A 20,911-nucleotide genomic window follows, 5' to 3' on the forward strand; every position below is an offset into this window, starting at 1 on the left:
AGGGTGGGATAGACGCGCACGCACGCACACACACACGCGCGCGCGCGCACGCGCACACACACACACACACACACACACACACACACACACACACACACACTGTGGTGGGGTGGAGCGCTTTAAGGAGGGACTAGCTGATCATTTGATCTGCCTCCTAGCTCTCTCTCTCTCTCTCTCTCTCTCTCTCTCTCTCTCTCTCTCTCTCTCTCTCTCTCTCTCATTGCTCTGCTGTCCTGGATGCAGTGAGCAGTGTAGCGCACAAATCCGTGGAACCAGTCAGACCATAATAATTCACACACGTGTTTCATCCAAAGTGTTTTATCTTCAGTCGCACTGAATAAGAAGCCTTTATATTCTGCTGCTGTGTCGGATAACATAGTTTCACATCATATCCAGGAGTTTTGGGACATAATGGAGTAAAGAATTACACGTTTTCAGGAGTGGACAACTATTTTATTTTATTTTCTCTTTGGATCTATCTTGGCTCGCTTGGCTCCTGTGTTAAGATGCAGGTTGGACGCAGATCATCATGTTGGAGACAACTGCAGGCTTCTTTCTTCAGACTCCTGTGTCTTATTCCCACAGGATTCCCCGTCCGGAGTGTGGATATGCAGCGAGCCACGGATAACGTCACCATCCGACAGGGAGACACAGCCGTCATCAGGTAGGGTTAGGGTTAAATAAATATATATATATATATATATATATATATATATATATATATATATATATATATATATATATATATATATATGTAATAATAATATATAGTTATATATCACCTACCTGATATCCAGTCCTACCTGATCACAGCCGTAATCAGGTAGGACTGTCTGCCTGGGTACCAACTTTACTCTGCTCTCCTCAGCATCCATCATCCTCCTTCACACACACACACACACACACACACTGCAGCAGGGGTCCTCAACCTTTTCAGGCCAAGGACCCCCTAGCTGAGATAGAGATGAAGTAGGGACCCCCTACTCTATATTGTATAAAATTGTGTTTCAGATTAAAGTTTTTTTTTGTACTTAGTCTGCTATTTTTTCCCTCTACACCTATAGCCTCTTTGGCAAACATAGCCGATCTACAAGCTCTCAACGCCTCGCAGCGCGAGGCGTTGAGAGCTTGTAGATCGGCTATTTTCGGCTAATGTTCCCCTCAGAAAAGGAATTCTAGGGTTGAAGTGGTTAATGTAAAAAACTAAATCCTATCACACAAAGATTTGGCGGACCCCCTATAGTAGCTCTGAGGACCCCCTAGGGGTCCCGGACCCCCTGTTGAAGACCCCTGCACTACAGACATGCTTCCACAATGAATATCTACGACACATTGAAAACAACCATAACAGACCCAACACATTTGGTTTTGTGCATGAGGACTGCATTGATTGATTGATTGATTGATTGATTGATTGATTGATTGATTGATTGATTGATTGATTGAATACTTTATTAGCAGTTTGTAAAAAAAAAAAGCACAGGAAAGTACACGTCTGCTAAGAGAATTTTAAACTCAAGAAAGCCTATGGCTTGTTTCCATTGGGGTCTTTTGTACTCAATTCATCGAAATGGGTATAGCTGTCATTTGCAAAGAAATGTGTAGCTATTTGCAAAAGCGATCATTTGCAAAAAAAAAAAAAAAAAAACTTTATTTCTTTTGCAAATGTTCGCTTTAGCAAACAATCGCTTTTTAATATAACGGATGCAACAGGATGTTTCTCTAAAGCCAGGGTGGCTTATAAACTGCATGAAGCGGCTGGGTTCTCTGGGGAATGCAGTGATAGAAACAAAGTGGATGAATGTCTAATATAGTCTGTGCTGCGAGGATGTGTTGAATTAATTATAGCTTCCAAGCTTATCGCACTAAACAAATTGCACTGATTTTGCTTCGGAAGGAAAGCTCAATTAGATGCTACAGTATCATTGTTTTTATGGAAACATAAGAGGAAAAAAAGCAGGACCACAAAGTGCTAGCCTGGTATCCAGCCTGCTTCGCTACGTTCGGCTGACTTTTTTTTCTCTCTTCGCTTCTCAGTCTGGAATGCCTCCTATCTCCAAGGGAGGCGGGACATGACAAACGTTTCGAGTCGTGCCGTGGCTTCTGATTGGTCTGTGGTGCGGGGCGGGACAAAAAAAACAGTGTGATCGTTGTGATTCGTCATTCGTTTGAACAACATCCAATCAGCAACGACGTTGCCTAACGTAACATATGTAGTTCCAGTGTAGTTCTGCAAAACGAGTCAATGGGGTGCATTCCAGACTGATAAGCGGAGAGAGAGAAAAAAGTCCGCCGAACGTAACGAATCAGGCTGGATCCCAGGCTAACAAAGTGCTCCACACAGGGTACAGAGATGCGATCTAATAATGACTGCACGAGCATCTTTAAACGGCGGATCGGAGGAATGGAGCGAAGAAGAAATAGGCCAGTGGTTTTCAACCTTTTTCATGTCAAGGACCCCCAAATTGACACTTATTAGCCCACGGACGGACCCCCATTTGAAAAGATATGCCAAGGACCCTCATAAGAGAAGATTTTTACGGCTCTAGCGGTGATTTTCAACCACATTAACGTCAAGGACCCCAGTTTGACATGCATTAGGCTACGGACCCCCATTTATATCTCTGGGACCCCAATTTATATTGTAAACATCAACGTTAATGTAACTCTGAGAGTGTACAAATGGAACCAAATGGACCCGTTAGGGTCCATTTGGTTCCATTTGTACACTCTCAGAGTTACAGACCCATAAGGGTCCATTTGGTTCCTGACTATCTTAGCTGGGGACCACCTGGAATCCCTTCAAGGACCACTGGTGGTCCCCGGCCCACTGGTTGAGAGCCACTGATCTAGGCTATACTGGTTGGCCAAAGAAATCTGTCGACTGTCATTGTGATGCTACTATTGGCAGATTGGCAGTGTTTGTGCGACTCCAGGCATGTGTGCTTGTGATGGTTATAAAATGCAGAGAGGATTTAGATTTTGGATTTATGTAAACAAGGCTCTTTACCTCCCCCACACCCGATCCATCCCCCATTTATATAAACAGGATTGAAAGGAGGCTGGTGTGTAGCCTACAGTACTAGCTGTCTCAGCCACAATAGGAAAGACATTCAATAACAATCCAATTAGTCAATTGAGAGACTGGTTGAGCTGCTGATGCAGTTGTTTAACTGTATCAGTGTGTGTGTGTGTGTGTGTGTGTGTGTGTGTGTGTGTGTGTGTGTGTGTGTGTGTGTGTGTGTGTGTGTGTGTGTGTGTGTGTGTGTGTGTGTGTGTGTGTGTGTGTGTGTGCGTGCGCGTGCGCGCGTGTGTGTGTGTGTGTGCACACGCGTAAGTGTGGGCTTATCCAGCCAGTGAGTGACTATACAGACTCTGATGGCGTTTTTGTGATGTTTCCTTTGTTTGATGCCTAGAACTAGTGTGTTGCTGCTCTTATCTCTATCTAGTACTTATTTCACTCTTTCTCTTACAGCCATAATATCCTCGACCTCTACTAATAGAATCACAATCAGGTTTATTGTCACATTACAGGTTTACAAAGTAAAAAAGTGGGTGAAATTATTTTTCGTACATCGTTCCCATCGCAACGTTATTTCCATCGAAAGAAGAGGGGGAGGGGGGGGCGGGGGGGGCAAGTGGGAAAGAGATCAAACAAGAGAACAACAAAAAGGCCAAACAAGTTATCTACATATTTACACTAGTACCTGAGATAAAAAAAATATGCCGAAGGTGCCTGAGCTAGCAGCAATGTATACTGTGCATGATATACAGTACTTATGGACGTTAAGGTGCTTAGAGAAAAAAAAGAAAAGCACAATAAAAGACTGGGATTATGGTGCAAAAAGTCAGTGCGTGTCGACCACATAATCCACACAAGACTGACCCTGGTATAATCTGCAAGTAGCTCCATGAGGGAGAGCAAAAAAGAAAGTCACTTGTACCTGGTGTAGTCCTCAGGTGTGTCCAAGGAGGAGCTAAATCCAAGTCATTTGTCCCTGGTATAATCCACAGGTGTGTTCAAGAAGAGCAAAAAAGGTCAGAGACCAGCTAGACAGTACAGCCTATTGTCAGCCTGCTGAACAAGTCTGACAGCAGCCGGATTAAAATTGCACCAGAACCCGGTGGTGGTACTCTTGATACTGCGGTAGGGCCCCTTGCCCGGTCGTGGTCGTTGTAGGGTTTTGAACAGTTTGTGACTTGGGTGGTGCTTGTCCTTGATCATGAGCTTGGCTTTGACCACACACCGCTCTTTGTACAGTTCCTGGAGCGCTGGGAGCTCGCCTCCCATTATACACTCTGCTGATTGTACTACTCGCTGTAGGCTGATCTTTTCTCGGGCAGTACAGTTTTCATACCAGAAGCCTTCAACCGAACTGTTGTAATACAGCCAGAGGATGCGATGTCCTACTCCGAACTTCTTCAGGCGGCGGAGCCAGTACAGTCGCTGCTGAGACTTTTTCTTCACGTGTGTGGTGTGTGTCTCCCATTTGAGGTCCTCCTCGATGTGTACTCCGAGGAACTTGAACTCGCTGACCCTTTCCACTACACCACCATCGATGAGGGCGCATGATCTCTCCACGGCCTCCTGAAGTCTACGATCAGCTCCTTGGTCTTGTCGACGTTAAGGGCGAGGTTGTTTTCCTGGCACCAGAGTGCCAGTGAGTTGATCTCCTCTCTGTAGTCAGACTCGTCGTTGTTGACGATTCGGCCTATCACTGTTGTGTCGTCCGCGTACTTTATGATGATGTTGGAGTCATGTGTGGCTGTGCAGTCATGCGTGTACAAGGAGTAGAGGAGAGGGCTCAGCACGCATCCCTGGGGTGCTCCAGTGTTGAGCCCTCTCCTATAATATTGATCAGTAGTGAGTGAGAATATGATAGCATAACCATTTGTTTTCTTAAATTGAGCTCAGCACTTGCAGTCTTACTTATTGTCTGCATTGCCACAATAAACAACAACTCTAACCCAAGAGGCTCACTTAAAAAAAAAAACGACCTTTTTCACACCATTTTCCAGCTGAAAAATTGGACAGGGTTTGGAAAGAAATACAGGGCCGCAATGTGAGGACTTTTAGCAGGCGGGCTTGGAGGCACAGTGTGGTCTGGTACAGTGGTGGTAAAAGTACTCAAATGTTTTACTTAAGTAAAAGTATCAATACGGCAATGTAGAAGTACTCTGTTACAAGTAAAAGTTTGGAATTCAAAATGTACTTGAGTAAAAGTACAAAAGTATCAGTATTAAAATATACTTAAAGTACAAAAGTAAAAGTGCTCGAATGTCCCATTTCAAGTTTTCAAAATGTTTAAAAATCTTTTGAAAATAGCAGATAGGCTACAAGCTCGCAACGTGTCGCTTTGTGACGCGTTGTGAACTTATAGATCAGATATTTTCAAATACCCAAAATATATATAGGGCTGAAGTGGTTAATGCATGTTTTGTAATAATAATCAGAATCTGCAAAGTAATTAGTAACTAAAGTTTTCAAGTAATTGTAGTGCAGTAAAAGTACAATATTTGCCTCTGAGATGTAGTGGAGTAGAAGTAAAAGTATTGAAAATTGGAAATACTCAAGTAAAGTAAAAATTCCTCAAAAGTGTACTTAAGTACAGTACTTGAGTACATGTTCTTAGTTACTTTACATCACTGGTATGGTAATGTGTTGAAGGCAAATAACATAAGCTGAGCAGATACAGTATATAGGTGACCTGGAGGTGTAATATACCCTGTTCTCCTCCAGTGCAGCCCGCAGGCGTGAAGTTTCACAAATTTGTGACTCTAGAGATACAGCAAAATGGAGAAATGGAGAACGCTGGGGTTCAGAGCAGCACTTTGACAAGAACACAGAGCGACAGGCTTTACTGCTGAAATGACAAAAGAAATGTTTGTTTACTGGGGGGCAGCAACAATGTCACACTGAACTCCTTCTATTCCATGTTCAGAAATGTTTCGATACAAGCGACTGCCAAGATGTTGTGGATTGTAGTGAGAGCCATTATAGTTACCAGTGGTGGAAAGTAACTAAGTACATTTACTTTAAGTACTGTACTTAAGTACAATTTGTATTATTTTTACTTGAGTATTTCCAATTTCCAGTACTTCTACTCCACTACATCTCAGAGGCAAATATTGTACTCTTACTCCACTACAATTATTTGAAAACGTTTGTTACTAGTTACTTTTCAGATATAAATGATTACATTATAAAACACACATTAACCATAGCCCTATTTCATACCTACAGTATAGGCTATTTGAAAATAGCCGATCTACCAGCTCACAACGCGTCGCGATGCGACGCGTTGTGAGCTTGTGGATCTGCTATTTTCAAACATTTTAGTACTTTTACTTTTGGTACTTGAAGTACATTTTGATACCAATACTTTTGTACTTTTACTCAAGTACATTTTGAATTCCGGACTATTACTTGTAACGGAGTACTTCTGCATTGCAGGATTGATACTTTTACTTACAGTAGTAAAACATTTGAGTACTTTTCCCACCACTGCAGAACACTACCTCAGAACTTTAGAAGTCCTCTGTGTCTCCTCACTGTCTGCAGCTGAGGAGGAGAAGGACCATTAGCGGTTGTGTCTCTGCTTGGAGTGACATTTGCCCCAAGTAAGTCAGAAAGAACATCAATCATAGTGTATTAAGTCTCGTCTCATCGCCCAATGGCCATGTTTCATATACAAAAGATGTAGGTCAGTGAAAAATGCCTCACATCTCTGAGCGGCTCCTCAGAAAATGTGACTTTTCCTCTTTTGACAGAAACGCTAAAGAAGACGAGACAAAATGTAATGAGCCTCGTTCCCACTGAGTCACACCATATGAACCCATAAAGGAAGGAATGGGTCTTTGTTACAATAGTTTGCCTCACTAGTTTACTTTTTAATTGCTTCTTTGTCTGTGTTCTTGTTGCACAACAGCCATAACCCATTAAGACCGCGGGAACGCATCTGTGTAACCACTTTAACCGTTATTTGATTCGGCTATTCAAAAATAGCAGATATACAAGAGAGCTTGTAGATGTGCTATTTTTGAAGAACCGTGAAAATGTGTGCTTATCTTTGAACATATAATTTTCTTTTTAAAGCAAACATTTTTAACTCAAATCTTTGCTTCTGGGGGGGTCCCTGGAACAACATGTTTTGAGATGGGGGTCCGCGACCAAATACATATAATTTTGGGGGGTCCTTGACATGAAAAAAGTTTGAGAACCACTGATTATAGCAACAGAAGTTTGTTTCAAAAAAGCTATTTAGAAGACATTTGTAGAATCCCCCCAGAAGCAAAGATTAGAGTTAACAAATGTTTGCTTTAAAAACACATTATTCAAAGATTTGCACACATTTTCGGGATAAAAAAAAAAGCAGATCTACAAGCTCATAGCTATGAGCTTGTAGATCTGCTATTTTTTAATAGCCAAAGAAAAAAAAGAAAAATGACACAGATGCGTTCCCGGTCTTAACGGATTAAGCTGAAGCGATTGTGGGGATTTAAACGCTGGGAAATATACAATTGCTTATTAAAGCATTAGTGACACAGTCTGTGAGATTGCTCTCCTCTGGGTCAATTATCTGAGCTTTGACAATAATCCTCTGTCTGTCTCATTATTTTCCGTGACGACCATTTTTCTCGCTCTGCGATTTGCCCTGAGGGATCCATGTCACTAAAAACCCCAGATCTCTGCTTTTAACCCTTTAAGGTCGGGAAGGAAACGCATGTGTGTCATTTTAAGGTTTCTTTGGCTATTCAAAAATAGCAGATATACAAGCTCGGTGCCGCGCTATGAGCTTGTAGATCTGCTATTTTTAGAAAAATCGTGTCCCTGGAACAAAATATTTTTAGATGGGAGGGGGTCCGCGGACAAATACATATTATTTTGGGGGTCCTTGACACAAAAAGTTTGAAAACCATTGATAATAATATTGAGCAACATAAGTAAAAAAATATTTAAAAAAAAACTGTTAGGATTTACAAGACATTTGTAAAATTTCTATATTTTTTTTTCGAGTGAATTTGTAAAAAGATTTGAGTTAAAAACTTTCGCTTTAAAAAAGCATATTCAACCTAAAGATTTGCACACATTTTCACAATAAAAAAAAATAAAATAGCAGATCTACAAGCTCATAGCGCGGCACTCGGTGCCGCGCTATGAGCTTGTGTATCTGCTATTTTTGAATAGCCAAACAAATCTTAAAATGACACACATGCGTTCCCTTCCCGGCCTTAAAGGGTTAATTTGAGTTTGAGAGAACAGGCGTGTGTGTGAACACTGCTAGAGGCTCAGACATTACACAGGAGGTGGAATTAGACCAATCTAAACTGCCTAAGGCTCACCAATGCACTTGTTTTAATGTGTCTTCATTATTAACCATTGAGGTTGATGATTGTCATTCAGAAAGTGTACTGCAATAATATAGCAGCAGCTCCACTGTGCTCTCTAAATGACTTAACATGTGATCTCTTTACACTAAGACAGTCAGTGACAGTGGTATTTAATGTGGTTAATTCTGCACTAGACAGATGTAGCTACACTTTATGTACTAGAGCACCATTTATGGCATATTTATGGCTGCCCCCCCCCCCCCCCCCCCCCTCCCTCTCTCTCTCCCATGTTAGGCCTGTCCCGAGCGTTACGTAATCGTCTAATCGCAATTATTTGAGATAATCGCAATTATTGTTGCATAATCATCATAATCGTTTCAATTTTATTTTCAAATATAAAAAAAGCAGAAACAGCAGATCTGCAAGCTTACAACGCGTTGTAAGCTTGCAGATCAGCTATTTCTGCTTTTTTTTTTTACATAAAGAAATTATTAAATATTTCAATAATTTCTTTGTCATATCTGCCCTGTGCAATTTTTGATTACGAAGCCAAAAAGGCAAACATAAATTAAGTTTGTATTCATATGTTCCAATGTTCAACGCCATACACACAATTAAATCGTTAATCGGAATTATTTGTGTGACAATAAATGACAATAAATTTGTTATCGTCACAGCCCTATCCAGGGTTGCCAGATCTGCTTATTATAATTTCCCCGCAAGATTTGACTTGAAAATAGCTGATGTATATGTTAAAGTGCTCATTTGGCTCATAGTCGCTTATTTTGGGCTGGTTTTCCTAGACCTGGTTGCTTGTTTCTCTCGCAGAATCTGGCAACACTGGCCCTATCCCATGTCGCTCACTCAAGTAAGTACAGCTGGACAATCCTGGATGGAATGGATGAGTGACAGAACATAACTGTGTGAGAGAGAGAGAGAGAGAGAGAGAGAGAGAGAGAGAGAGAGAGAGAGAGAGAGAGAGAGAGAGAGAGAGAGAGAGAGAGAGAGAGAGAGAGAGAGAGAGTGTGAGTGTGTGTGAGAGTGAGTGAGTGAGTGAGTGACTGAGTGACTGAGTGACTGAGAGAGAGAGAGTATTAGTACAATCTGCACCATAATCCTCTCTGCTCCATCCGGAACAGATACAGGCTGTTCTTATCAATTGCATTTCATTTTCATGGTGATGTAACAGTCTTATAGACAGACAGGGACAGCACAGAGGGGACAGGCAGATAGGGGGCAGCACAGAGGCAAAAGGATAGACCGGGTTCTTGTGGATAAGGGAAGTGATAGCCAAGGTTATAATAGTTTGGGATTTTTCATTTCAGTTTAGTTTTAGTTCCTTTAAAATATGTATATGTATTCAAAGATTTCCACAAATGTTGAAGATTTTTCTAAAATGAACTATGAGCTTGTATATCTGATATTTTTGAATATCCCAAATAAATCTTAAAATGGCACAGATGCGTTCCCTGATTGAATGGGTTAACGACACAGCAACCGTGGGATAAAGTTGTATTAACGCTCTCATCTGCAATTCCCTGAGCGGAGCGGGGTGATCCAGGCTCACGTCGTGCCTAAGTTCAAAGAGGGTTGTGAGGTCTTTTCTGTCTGTCATGTTGCACACAATCATAACTCATTCTCACATGTAACTGTGATTGTGTCATTGTGAAGCACACCAATGACAGTGTTAAATAAATATCCCCCCCCAAAAAAAATTGCAATACCAGCTTTGCATTGCAACACGCTGTGATCTTGTAGATCGGCTATTTCCACTATTGCTCGTACGAGTGCTTAAGTCAGACATGTCTGTCCAGGACTCGTCTGACTTAAAAAGATCATGTGTTCAAGCCGGATGTAGAAGACCTGGGGCCTGTTCCTCAAAAGGTGAATAAACTAAGCCTGGACTTAAGCCAAATCCAGACTTGACAAAGTCGGGTCCATATAAGCCTCGTTTATTCCGTTCCTCGAAGCAAAGCCAGGCTGAAAAGGAGCGACTTTGTCGAGCTAGGCCTTGTCAAGCCAGGCTATGTCCAGCCAGGATAATGAAGCCAGGCTTCACGTATTTCTATAAAAGACCATGAAAGTCGATAGCAGAATCCTTGAACTTGACCAATCATGGAGTCCAAAACCAGAGCGGCGTTCCTCTCTGTGGCTGAACAGCAGCATTGCAGCAGCTCATGAAATCATACAAGGAAGTAAAATGTATTATAAGCGAGAAAGCGAGACCGCAATAAATAGATCCAGGGAGAAAGCGTGGCAAAGTATTGCAAGCACACACAGAGTGTGTGTGTGTGTGTGTGTGTGTGTGTGTGTGTGTGTGTGTGTGTGTGTGTGTGTGTGTGTGTGTGTGTGTGTGTGCGCGCGCGCGCGCGCTACGGGACGGGACGGCAACGGGACGCACGGGACGGGGGCCGCGACGGGACGGGGGGGTTGACCGCGACTGGGGGCCGCGACGGGATGAGCGGGGGACGGGGGGACGGGGGGACGGGGGCGGGACACGCAATAACCCTACATTTGCAAGACCACTTTGGTAGAGGTTTGGGTTGTGTAGTTACCTTGCCATCATCATGTAACTCCAAAGGTGGACAAGAAATAAAAAATAATTTCTCCATTGACTAGAAATTGATAATTTAAAATATGCTCCTCATTGACTTACATTCAGTGAAGAGGCTCTTTCAAACCCGTTACTAATAATTTATATACAGATGTGCCACTTCAAAACTTCACACGTTACTGTTCTTTCCCTGATAGTGCCATGAAAAAGCATTTTTTTCCTCCCTTTTCTGCCCTTAAAATGCACTGTTTTGCCCCTGAAAAGAAGTTGTCACTACACACCCCCGTTTTTCCCTTCAACAGACATCCATATACATGAGAACAAAAGAATGTGTGTTGAACAAGGTGTCAGACTCATTATGAGGCGAAAGGTGATTTGACCAGTTGCTCAAATTAATTAGCATCATAAAAGCAGTGATCATCAAAATAATTCAGCATTTTAAATGCCCTTCTTTGTCCCTCTTATTTCCCTGGGAATCCCCTGAAAATTTACTGTCTTGGCGATGGCAGGACATGTGAAGTTTTGAAGTGGCACATCTGTATATATATATATATATATATATATATATATATATATATATATATATATATATATATATATATATATATATATATATATATATATATATATATATAGACATTTTTTATAATATTAATCAATATATTATCAAACATCTAACAACAATATGAACTATAGTGTTAACAGAGTGACAATGACATCACATGAGTCATTGTGAAACAATTATGATTCATGGTCACACACTATTTCAGTAATATAATTAATTTGATTATATCTGATTGTATTTATTTCATTTTATTTGAATGCAAGGTCATTAAAATGAGTCCATATTCAAACACATGTGTTGAATTAACTGTGGAAAAACTTGAAGAACAAGGCACTGGATTAAGTAAACTTGGCTGTTAGCCTGCTCCTGACCAGGCTAACTTCACAGCTAAATTGCCATGGTAACTAAGGTAGGCTTGCTTCAATTCTCTTTTGAGGAATCAGGTCATGGCTAAACTTAGCCAGGGTGAACTGGCTAAACTCATCTTCAAGCTAATTCAGCTTTTGAGGAAACGATTCAGCCCTAATCCTGGCTAAATTAAGCCAGGATAGGTGTTAAAGCCAGGCTTAAGCTCTAATTCCCTTTTGAGGAACAGGCCCCTGGTCTTCACTGTTTGAATGGAGAGGTGTTGTTTCTCTGAGTGATGTTTATGTTGATAAATGTAGTCAATGTAAATCAGTTGATAGTCCCACATGTATAGCTGTGATTACAGATGCTGCAACAATCATGTCGGTGCCCTATAAAGTCTAAGTGACTTTACTTTGGGCAGTGACTAAGTACCAGGGCTGCCAACTTTTCAGAAAATCTTGGAGTGAGATTTGGTGGCGTGTGCAGCAAATATCGACCCATGAAGTCACCACTGCATGCCAAATAAATGTATTTTTGTATTCATTGTTGTACTTGATGTTGCACCCAGTGCAACATACCAGTTGTAATACGCCAACCAGGTACAGCTGGTATGTTGCACTGGCTGGGTGTGCTATAATGTTCCAAAATCTAACCCTCAATAATGAAATCAAGTATGTTTTAAGGCAGAAACTGGTGGTTGGTGGAGAATAATACTGTGGATGTGATCATTTTACATCTTCTCATTTTAACAGAGCAGATATAATTTCCTGTGTTCCGGTTCATTTTAACAGGGAGTTTGATACTTTTATCAGGCTTGGGAACATGCTAGTAAAATGTTTTAATTGAATCCATTAACAAGCTAAACAGAGACATGTATTTGATGACTGAAGCAAATTAAGAGCCATCTATAATAATTACCACTCATTACTATTTCTATGATTGCATGCAATGAACTAGAATCTTTCACTTATGCATCAAATCGAATATAAAGTGTATACTGTATGTCGTGTGGTAATTCAGTGTATTCACAGTCATAATAAAAAAGTAGTGAAAGTAGGAGTCAGTGTAACAGTGTGTGTAGAGATGGCAACGTCTGGGGTATACTGTAATGATCAATGGAATGACACATGCGTAAATGCGCGCAGCGTCCCTCAAGAGATGCACGCACACACGCACCTATCATTTCTGCTTTTCACTACAGTTAACGGGTGGGGCTACTTCAGATACAATCATTTAATTCACTTTATCGCTCAAATGCCGGCAGAAGTGGATATCTCAGTAGTGCTTGAGTTGACGCAGTTTTCCACTTGGATGATTTGTTGGCGTGAGAAGTAAGATGTGTGGCGTGAGTGCGCGTGAAGAGGGTCATTTGCGCGTGTCTCACGCTCATTGCGTGCGTCTCATCGCGTGTGTCTCACGCTCATTGCGTGTGTCTCATCGCGTGTGTCTCACGCTCATTGCGTGAGAGTTGGCAGCTCTGCTAAGCACTCCTTCGCCGAGTGTTTACAGTGGGCCTTGTCAAGGACTCATGCACCACCAGTTGCATGTTATGTGACAGTAAAATTATGTGTCTGCTGCCTATGAGTGCATGTCTGTCTCCCAGAGTCTCCATGCTAGACTTAGCTGCCGTTCTGATTGTGCTTTTTCTTTGACACACTGCGACGAGATTGGATGCGAGGCAGAGGACATGTTGGCGCACCACGGGGCTCTACAGAATGATGTCACACAGATTAAGTACAAAGACAGACTTTGAGTCAAAAAGTCAACGATGCACATAGAACCTCCCGGATTTATCTCTCTCTCTCTCCCAGGATGCGATTGTGCGATAAGTTCTGTTCTGTGCCGCCTGTGTCGGTCACTTTGAAGGTGGATCTGTGGATCTGTGAGGAAACCCAGATAATGGCTGTGAATAATGGTGCCATCTCACACTGCACCCTGACAACTATTATGGGATAGAGAGCCTCCTCCTCTGTAGTTCTCTGTAGCCTGGACAACAGAGTGCAGGTGTTATAAGCCACCTGTTGTAACACTGCACTCAGGAAGCGATACACGTTATTAATTGATGATGATGATGAAACACGCGCGCACGCACGCGCGCGCACACACGCACGCACACACGCACCTCTCTATGTAGTAGTAGTAAATGTAGCAGAGTCAGGGTTAGGCTTGGTTTTGGAAAGTGGTGGAAAAATTACTCAAATGTTTTACTTCAGTAAAAGTATCAATACTGCAATGTAGACGTACTCTGTTAGTAAGTAAGTAAAAGTCTGGAACAGGAGCAGATCTACAGGCTCACAACGCGTTGCGATGCTGGCCCGCTGAGCTCAGAGCTCATGGAAGTTTTCAAATAGCCTAGGTATAAAACAGGGCTGAAGTGTTTAATGTATGTTTTATAATGTAATAATGTATATCTGCAAGGTAACTAGTAACTAAAGTTTTCAAATAAAGTTTTCAAATTTATTTTCAATAAATGGAGGAAACGTACAATATTTGCCTCTGAGATGTAGTGGAGTAGAAGTACAAGTATAGACAATTGGAAATTCTCTTGTAAGTAAAAAATCACACCCTGTGTGAAGGTAGCGGTAGCCTTTGATACATTTTGTCATCGATATGTGTTTATAATGTGTTTATAGCCATGTGTCACGTGAAGCTTGACCAATCACTTTGTTGACGTGCCTGACCAATCAGAACGTTGACGTACGCACACGGACAAAGTCAGGTATAGAGCAGGATCCTACCGGCTAGCGCCGCTAAAAATCGCACCCAGTGTGAAGAGAGTGGTGCCTTCGAAAGTGTAACTGGTTACATCCTTGTGTTGCAATCAGCAACAATATGTTGTCACGTGACACGTGACAACATATTGTCACGTGTCACGTGAAGCTTGACCAATCAGCCGTGCTGATTGAACGGACACACGGACGGACGGACACACGGACACGCGGACAAAGTCAGATATAGGAGTGGTTGGCACCACTCAAAAATCACACCCTGTGTGAAGGAAGCGGTGCCTTTGATGAGCCCTGTATTGATGTCGTCATCAATATTTGTTTTTCGGACAGACACACGGACACCCGGACACACGGACACCCGGACACGCGGACACACAGACAAAGTCAGATATAGAGCGGTTGGCACCGCTAAAAAGTCACACCCAGTGTGAAGTGAGCGGTGATATTTATGAGTTATTAATTTCATCATGCATCTCGGTAGCCAATCACAGCACGTCCTGCGAAGTGACGTGCTTACATTTTTTACATTATTATTAATTTCATCATGCGTCTCGCTAGCCAATCACAGCGCGTCTGCGAAGTTTGAAGTTCATTTCATCATGTGTCTCGCTAGCCAATCACAGCACACCCAGTGGGTGTGATTTTTTTTAGCCAATCACAGCATGTCCTGCACAGCATGGTGTCACAGCGAAAGACAAATTTTCACGACGGAGAGAAAAACTTAAACCCTCTTATAGGAGCGGTTGCACCGCTCAAAAATACCTCAACATTGTACTTAAGTACAGTAGTTGAGTACATGTACTTAGTTACTTTACACCACTGGTTTTGGAGCCTGATGGCTAATGTCAGAAACTAAGGACTTAGGTGTAGGTGTTAGAGATGCACGATATTGAAATTATGACCGATATCCGATTATTTGCTTGGTCATATCGGCCGATACCGATCCGATACCGATATATTATATATTAGATTTATATTGAGCTCATTGCTGATTTTTAAGGTTTCGAGAGCCTGTAAGGCTTCGAAGCCTTATTGCATTCCTTGGCTTTCACTATTATTATTCTTCCGCCGGTTTTGCCAGTTCTGGCCTAACCGCGTGGTCACTTTTTATGAAATTCGGCAATATGGTAGAGGGCTATGCCAAACGGCGAAAACCCGAAACTCACAACCATTGGCCAAAGGGTGGCGCTGTAGCACTCAATTGAAATATGCCAACTTTGAACAGGTACAACTCATGCCCTGTTTGACCCACAGCCATGAAACTTCGATGCACACATGCGTCTCCTCATGCCTAACAACTTTCACTGTTTGACTTTTGACCTCTGACCTTTAGATCTCCCACCATTTCGAATTCTATGAAAAGCAGTAAAAAGCAGTAAAAAAGACTCTCCTTTCGTACAGATTGAGCAATCTGTACGAAACTGTATACACATGAACTTTGGACCAATGCCGACAGACGTGAGCAAGCGGATTTTCCATAAGTGAAAACGTTAAGCTTTTATAAGCCAATGAAAATTGCAGTTTTATGACAATTATTCATCTGCCCCTAACACATACATGCAGACTCAAATTTGTTTGACACTTTGCAATATTGTAGAGGGTCATTCCAAGTATCACTGAAACCAATCTTACTCCAATTGGTCAAAGGGGGGCGCTATAGCAATTTTTTGAAAATGCAAACTTTAAACAGGCAAAAGTCATGCCTCGTTTGGCCGACAGCCGTTAAACCTGCTTACACATGTGCCTTGACTCATGAGGAACACATGTATCACTTTGACCAGTAAGCTCTGCCCTTAGATTGTCTGCAATTTTGAGCAGTTTGAAAAACATTTAAATCCAGGATTTCTGAGCAAATTGCGTGAAACTGTGTCAAATAAATGTTTGGCGCCCTTTTTCACAGGTTCAGGTGTGTTAGTTCAATAGCTTGATCGCTTAATCATCTGCCTTGAAACCACAGGGTAGCCGGTTCGAATCCCACCTCATGTAGACTTCATTATAATTGCATTGCACACAACATGACTGTATCAATGAATACATGTGCAATTGTTAAAGATGACAAGAAATGCATACTTGAAAGTAGTTATTTTCAATGTATGACGTACTTCATTCGCCCTTTTGTTTTGTTTTGTTGGATTCTCCCTTTTCACTGTCTAAGGCTGTGTATTGAATAGCTCCACCAGTAGAGTGTGAGTCTCATGTGCCGAAGGTCCCTGGTTCAAATCCCACTTATTACAGTTCACATTTAAATTCCATTGTACAAAACATGACCCTGTTAATTCAGACATGTGCAATGTTTAGACAATAACACAAAATGCTTTTGAGAGTAGTTGTTTTTTATGTATGACATACTTTCTTGTGAAAATAGCCGATCTACAATCTCACACCTTTTTAGATAGCGCGTTGTGAGCTTGTAGATCGACTATTTTCCACTAGTTTCCATTCCGAAATATATTGAGCAGTTTGAAAAACATTTAAACCAAGGATTTCTGAGCAATTTGCGTGAAAGTGTGTCATGTGTGTGAACTCCTTTTTCATCAGTTTGGGTCTGTTGGCCCAATGGCTTAATCATCTGCCTTGATACCACAGGGTCGCCGGTTCAAATCCCACCTCATGCAGACTTCAACTCAATTGCATTGCACACAACATGATTCTATCAATGAATAAACATGCAATTGATAAATGAAACTCTTATTGAGAGTAGTTATTTTCATTGTATGACGTACTTCATTCCCTCTTTTGTTTTGTTTTGTTGGATTCTCCTTTTTCACTGACTAAGAATGTGGATTGAATAGCTTGATCAATACACTGTTAGTCTCATGTGCCGGAGGTCCCTGGTTCAAATCCCATTCATTACAGTTTACATTTAAATTGCATTGTACAAAACATGACCCTGTTAATTCAGACATGTGCAATTTGATGCATGTTCATTTCTTCTCTCACTGCCTCTCTCTCTCTAACTGCCTCTCTTCTCTCTCTCTCTAACTGCCTCTCTCTCTCTCTCTCTCTCTCTCTCTCTCTCTCTCTCTCTCTCTCTCTCTCTCTCTCACTGCCTGTCTCTCTCTCACTGCCACTGCCTCTCTCTCTCTCTCTCTCTCTCCTCTCTCTCTCTCTCTCTCTCTCTCTCTCTCTCTCTCTCTCTCTCTCTCTCTCTCTCTCTCTCTCTCTCTCTCTCTCTCTCTCTCTCACTGCCTCTCTCTCTCTCTCTCTCTCTCTCTCTCTCTCTCTCTCTCTCTCTCTCTCTCTCTCTCTCTCTCTCTCTCTCTCTCTCTCTCTCTCTCTCTCTCTCCCTCTCTAACTGCCTCTCTCTCTCTCTCTCTCTTCTCTCTCTCTCTCTCTCTCTCTCTCTCTCTCTCTCTCTCTCTCTCTCTCTCTCTCTCTCTCTCTCTCCTATTCTCGAAACCGCTCATTGCTGCTTGCAGCTATATTTTTTATTTTAATTTGTTTTACTGGTGAAAGTTGATGGTAAACCCCCTCTCCACTTGCCCTACTGTGATGAAAAATATTTATGGAATAAATACATTAATTATATATATTCTTCTAAGTAACAAACTTAACTATGACATCATTTTTGTATGCTATAAGCCATCACAGAATGATTTGAATCTTTGTATAACACAAAACCATGTTATGTGGCCTATGGAACTAAGATCATTGAATCTAGTTTGTTATTAGTGTTATTCATATTGTCTGTTGCCTAAATTCATTAGCCTCTGCTCTAACATTGTGGGGACTGCTCCGCCTCCAAGTGCTGTAGGTCGGTAGTCACTAGTCAGTAGCTCCTGATTACGCCCAATGAATGGTCTGACAATCGCGGGTAGGCCCGTGTATCGCCTACTCGTCGCCTACTCGCCCATTCAATGGTCTGATATAACGTGATAATCTCCCATTCAGTGCATTGATAGCATTCGAAGCCGGTGTCTAAACAATAAAGCCCCCCTTAGCTCTCCCAATCACAACTCCCTGGAGCCACCACTGTGTGTGTGTGTGTGTGTGTGTGTGTGTGTGTGTGTGTGTGTGTGTGTGTGTGTGTGTGTGTGTGTGTGTGTGTGTGTGCGTGCGTGCGTGCGTGCGTGCGTGCGTGCGTGCGTGCGTGCGTGTGCGCGCACGCGCGTGTAACAAGTGTTTGTTACGTCGTTATTAAATAACGACGCAATGTACACATTCGTGTTGAAATATATCCTCCGCAGTTTCACTACTCTAATCTAATTTAAGATGTACAAGAAACCCTCTGACTGTTCTGGGTATGAACTAATGGACGTGAAGAGTTTGCTGTTAGTTTCGACTACTTTCTGTTCACGTAGCAGTTTAGCCTAGCAGCCTGCTGCGTAGTGCACTCACTGTCTCTGTCTGAGAGAGACAGCATGTAGAGTGCGTGGAGGGGGAAGAGCTACAGCCGATTCTCTTAAAGAGACATAGACAGGCAGAGAGACTGCTCTCGTTCATTTTATTATACAATATATACAATATCGGAGAATTTAATCGGGTTTATTTTGACATCGGTTCGATACGGCCGATATGGGCTGATATCGGCCGATATCGATACGTTACCGATTATATCGTGCATCTCTAGTACGTGTATCATTTTCTGTGTGTTTGTCTCTATGTCTTGGTGGTGTGTAGATTATCCAGTTTATCTCACCTTCCTCACCAGCTCGTTCAGTTTTAGTAGAGGACCTGGCTAAGATATGTATGCACTTAATTTAGGAGAGAATATCTCAACTGTTCTTGGCTAATATGACCCCAGGGAACAACTTAGGAACTGTGACTAATTTTCTATCCGGGACGAAATACCCGAAAATGACCACGCCCTTTTTACAATGATCATAACCGGTGCACTACTTCCAACATGGCTCTATCTGCTAAACAGTTGGAGTTACAGATTTATTGAGGTGTTCAAAATGTTCAGAATACTTATGTTTATGGAAACATAGTAAAGTGTAATATTTCTAATTTGATATTTTAAGACAGAACAGCTAAAAAACGCAAAAGAAACTGCCAACACATTACAGTCCAGGGCTATAGGAATAATTTTGTGTGAATCAGTCTAAAAGCACCTAAATTGATGTAACCCAGGGCATGCTCTAATGATTTAGCAAGGGTACCTGATATGAGCCAGCAACGCTCTGGGTCATCATTGTGGCCAAATCCAATATGGCCACTACCTGAAAAAGGTTTTGGCTAAAACTTTTGAACCAGATGAGCTATAAATGCGCAAACTTGGTGTCTAAATCCTGTTTTTTGACAATTAGAAACATGTTGTAATGCTTATCTTTATGACTGGGTGTGGCTAGACCTATATTTTGCATATTTCAAAGAAATATTAGTTTTGCAAATTTGTTTCACTTACCTTAATTTTTGTCATTTTTGGCAAACTTGGTGTCTACTTTATGCTTTTTGAGCATTAGAAACACATTGGAATGCTTATATTTATAATTGAATCCATAAGCAATAACTGATACTGTACCGTACTGCACCCCTCACGCACGCGCGCGCGTGCGCGCGTGCGCACACACACACACACACACACACACACACACACACACACACACACACACACACACACACACACACACACACACTCCTTTTGATTCCTCGGGGTGATGACTGTTTTTAATGTCCTAATCATACAACATCTATATATCGAGATGCTTTGCAGCATTTGCTGTGTCCACTATGACTTTTGCAGCCACAGTGGAGTAGGATGGTGCAAGCTTTACTGGCATCTGCAAGATGGGTCCAGTAAGGTTCCCAGGTTCTGACATGCTGAATCAGTGCAGCTTGGGTGGAAGGAAGGTTCTCAAGGGACCTGGTACCATTTGACCAACATCAGCCTTCCCTGACTATGGGAAAAGGAGTGCAGGTATCTCAAAGAAACTCTGGTCACCCTTACCTTGGAGCCTGAAAAGATCGACTTTCATGTCCAAGGATTAGAGTATATGGTCATCATCATATACTGTACAGCAAGAGCTGTGGTGGCCACAGCAGAGTAGATGAATCCTGACAATGGCTTTTCTCAGTCCGTCAAGAACATTCCTCCCACCCAAGCTGCTCTGATTTAGAATGTAAAAACTGCTGCAGACCAGCTCCTATTGGAATCAGACAACCTCTGTCCAACAAAATATCCCAGATTTCAAATTGGGCTGGTACTGGGACTCCATGACTAGTGTGAACCTTACTGGACCTATCTTGCCAGTAAAGCTGTTGCTGTTGTAAACAACAATTCTATCCACTGTACTGTATGATATCATACTAGTCAATGGTGTATAGAATAGTAATACAATATAGTATTGCATTTTATGCTGAGCATTGTTGAACATACTGTATTAGCTGTAGCTGTAGGCCTATCATCATAGGAATTAGTTCTACTGTTAAATCATTCTTGTT

At 41.8% G+C, this 20,911-nt stretch overlaps 1 protein-coding gene across 1 annotated transcript in view; it reads left to right on the plus strand.

The window, feature by feature from the left end:
* Nucleotides 1-506: 506 nt before the first annotated feature.
* LOC311051934 (limbic system-associated membrane protein-like) overlaps nucleotides 507-20,911 on the plus strand; it is a gene marked incomplete at its 5' end in the record, with an annotated part of 213,702 nt that continues 193,297 nt past the window's right edge. The window contains one exon of the mRNA XM_084066666.1: nucleotides 507-664. Coding sequence (XP_083922792.1) covers nucleotides 507-664 — 158 coding nt within the window. The remainder of the gene's footprint in view (nucleotides 665-20,911) is intronic.

Source organism: Gymnoscopelus microlampas (assembly GCF_963454915.1).
Source record: "Gymnoscopelus microlampas genome assembly, chromosome: 1".
NCBI lineage: Eukaryota > Metazoa > Chordata > Actinopteri > Myctophiformes > Myctophidae > Gymnoscopelus > Gymnoscopelus microlampas.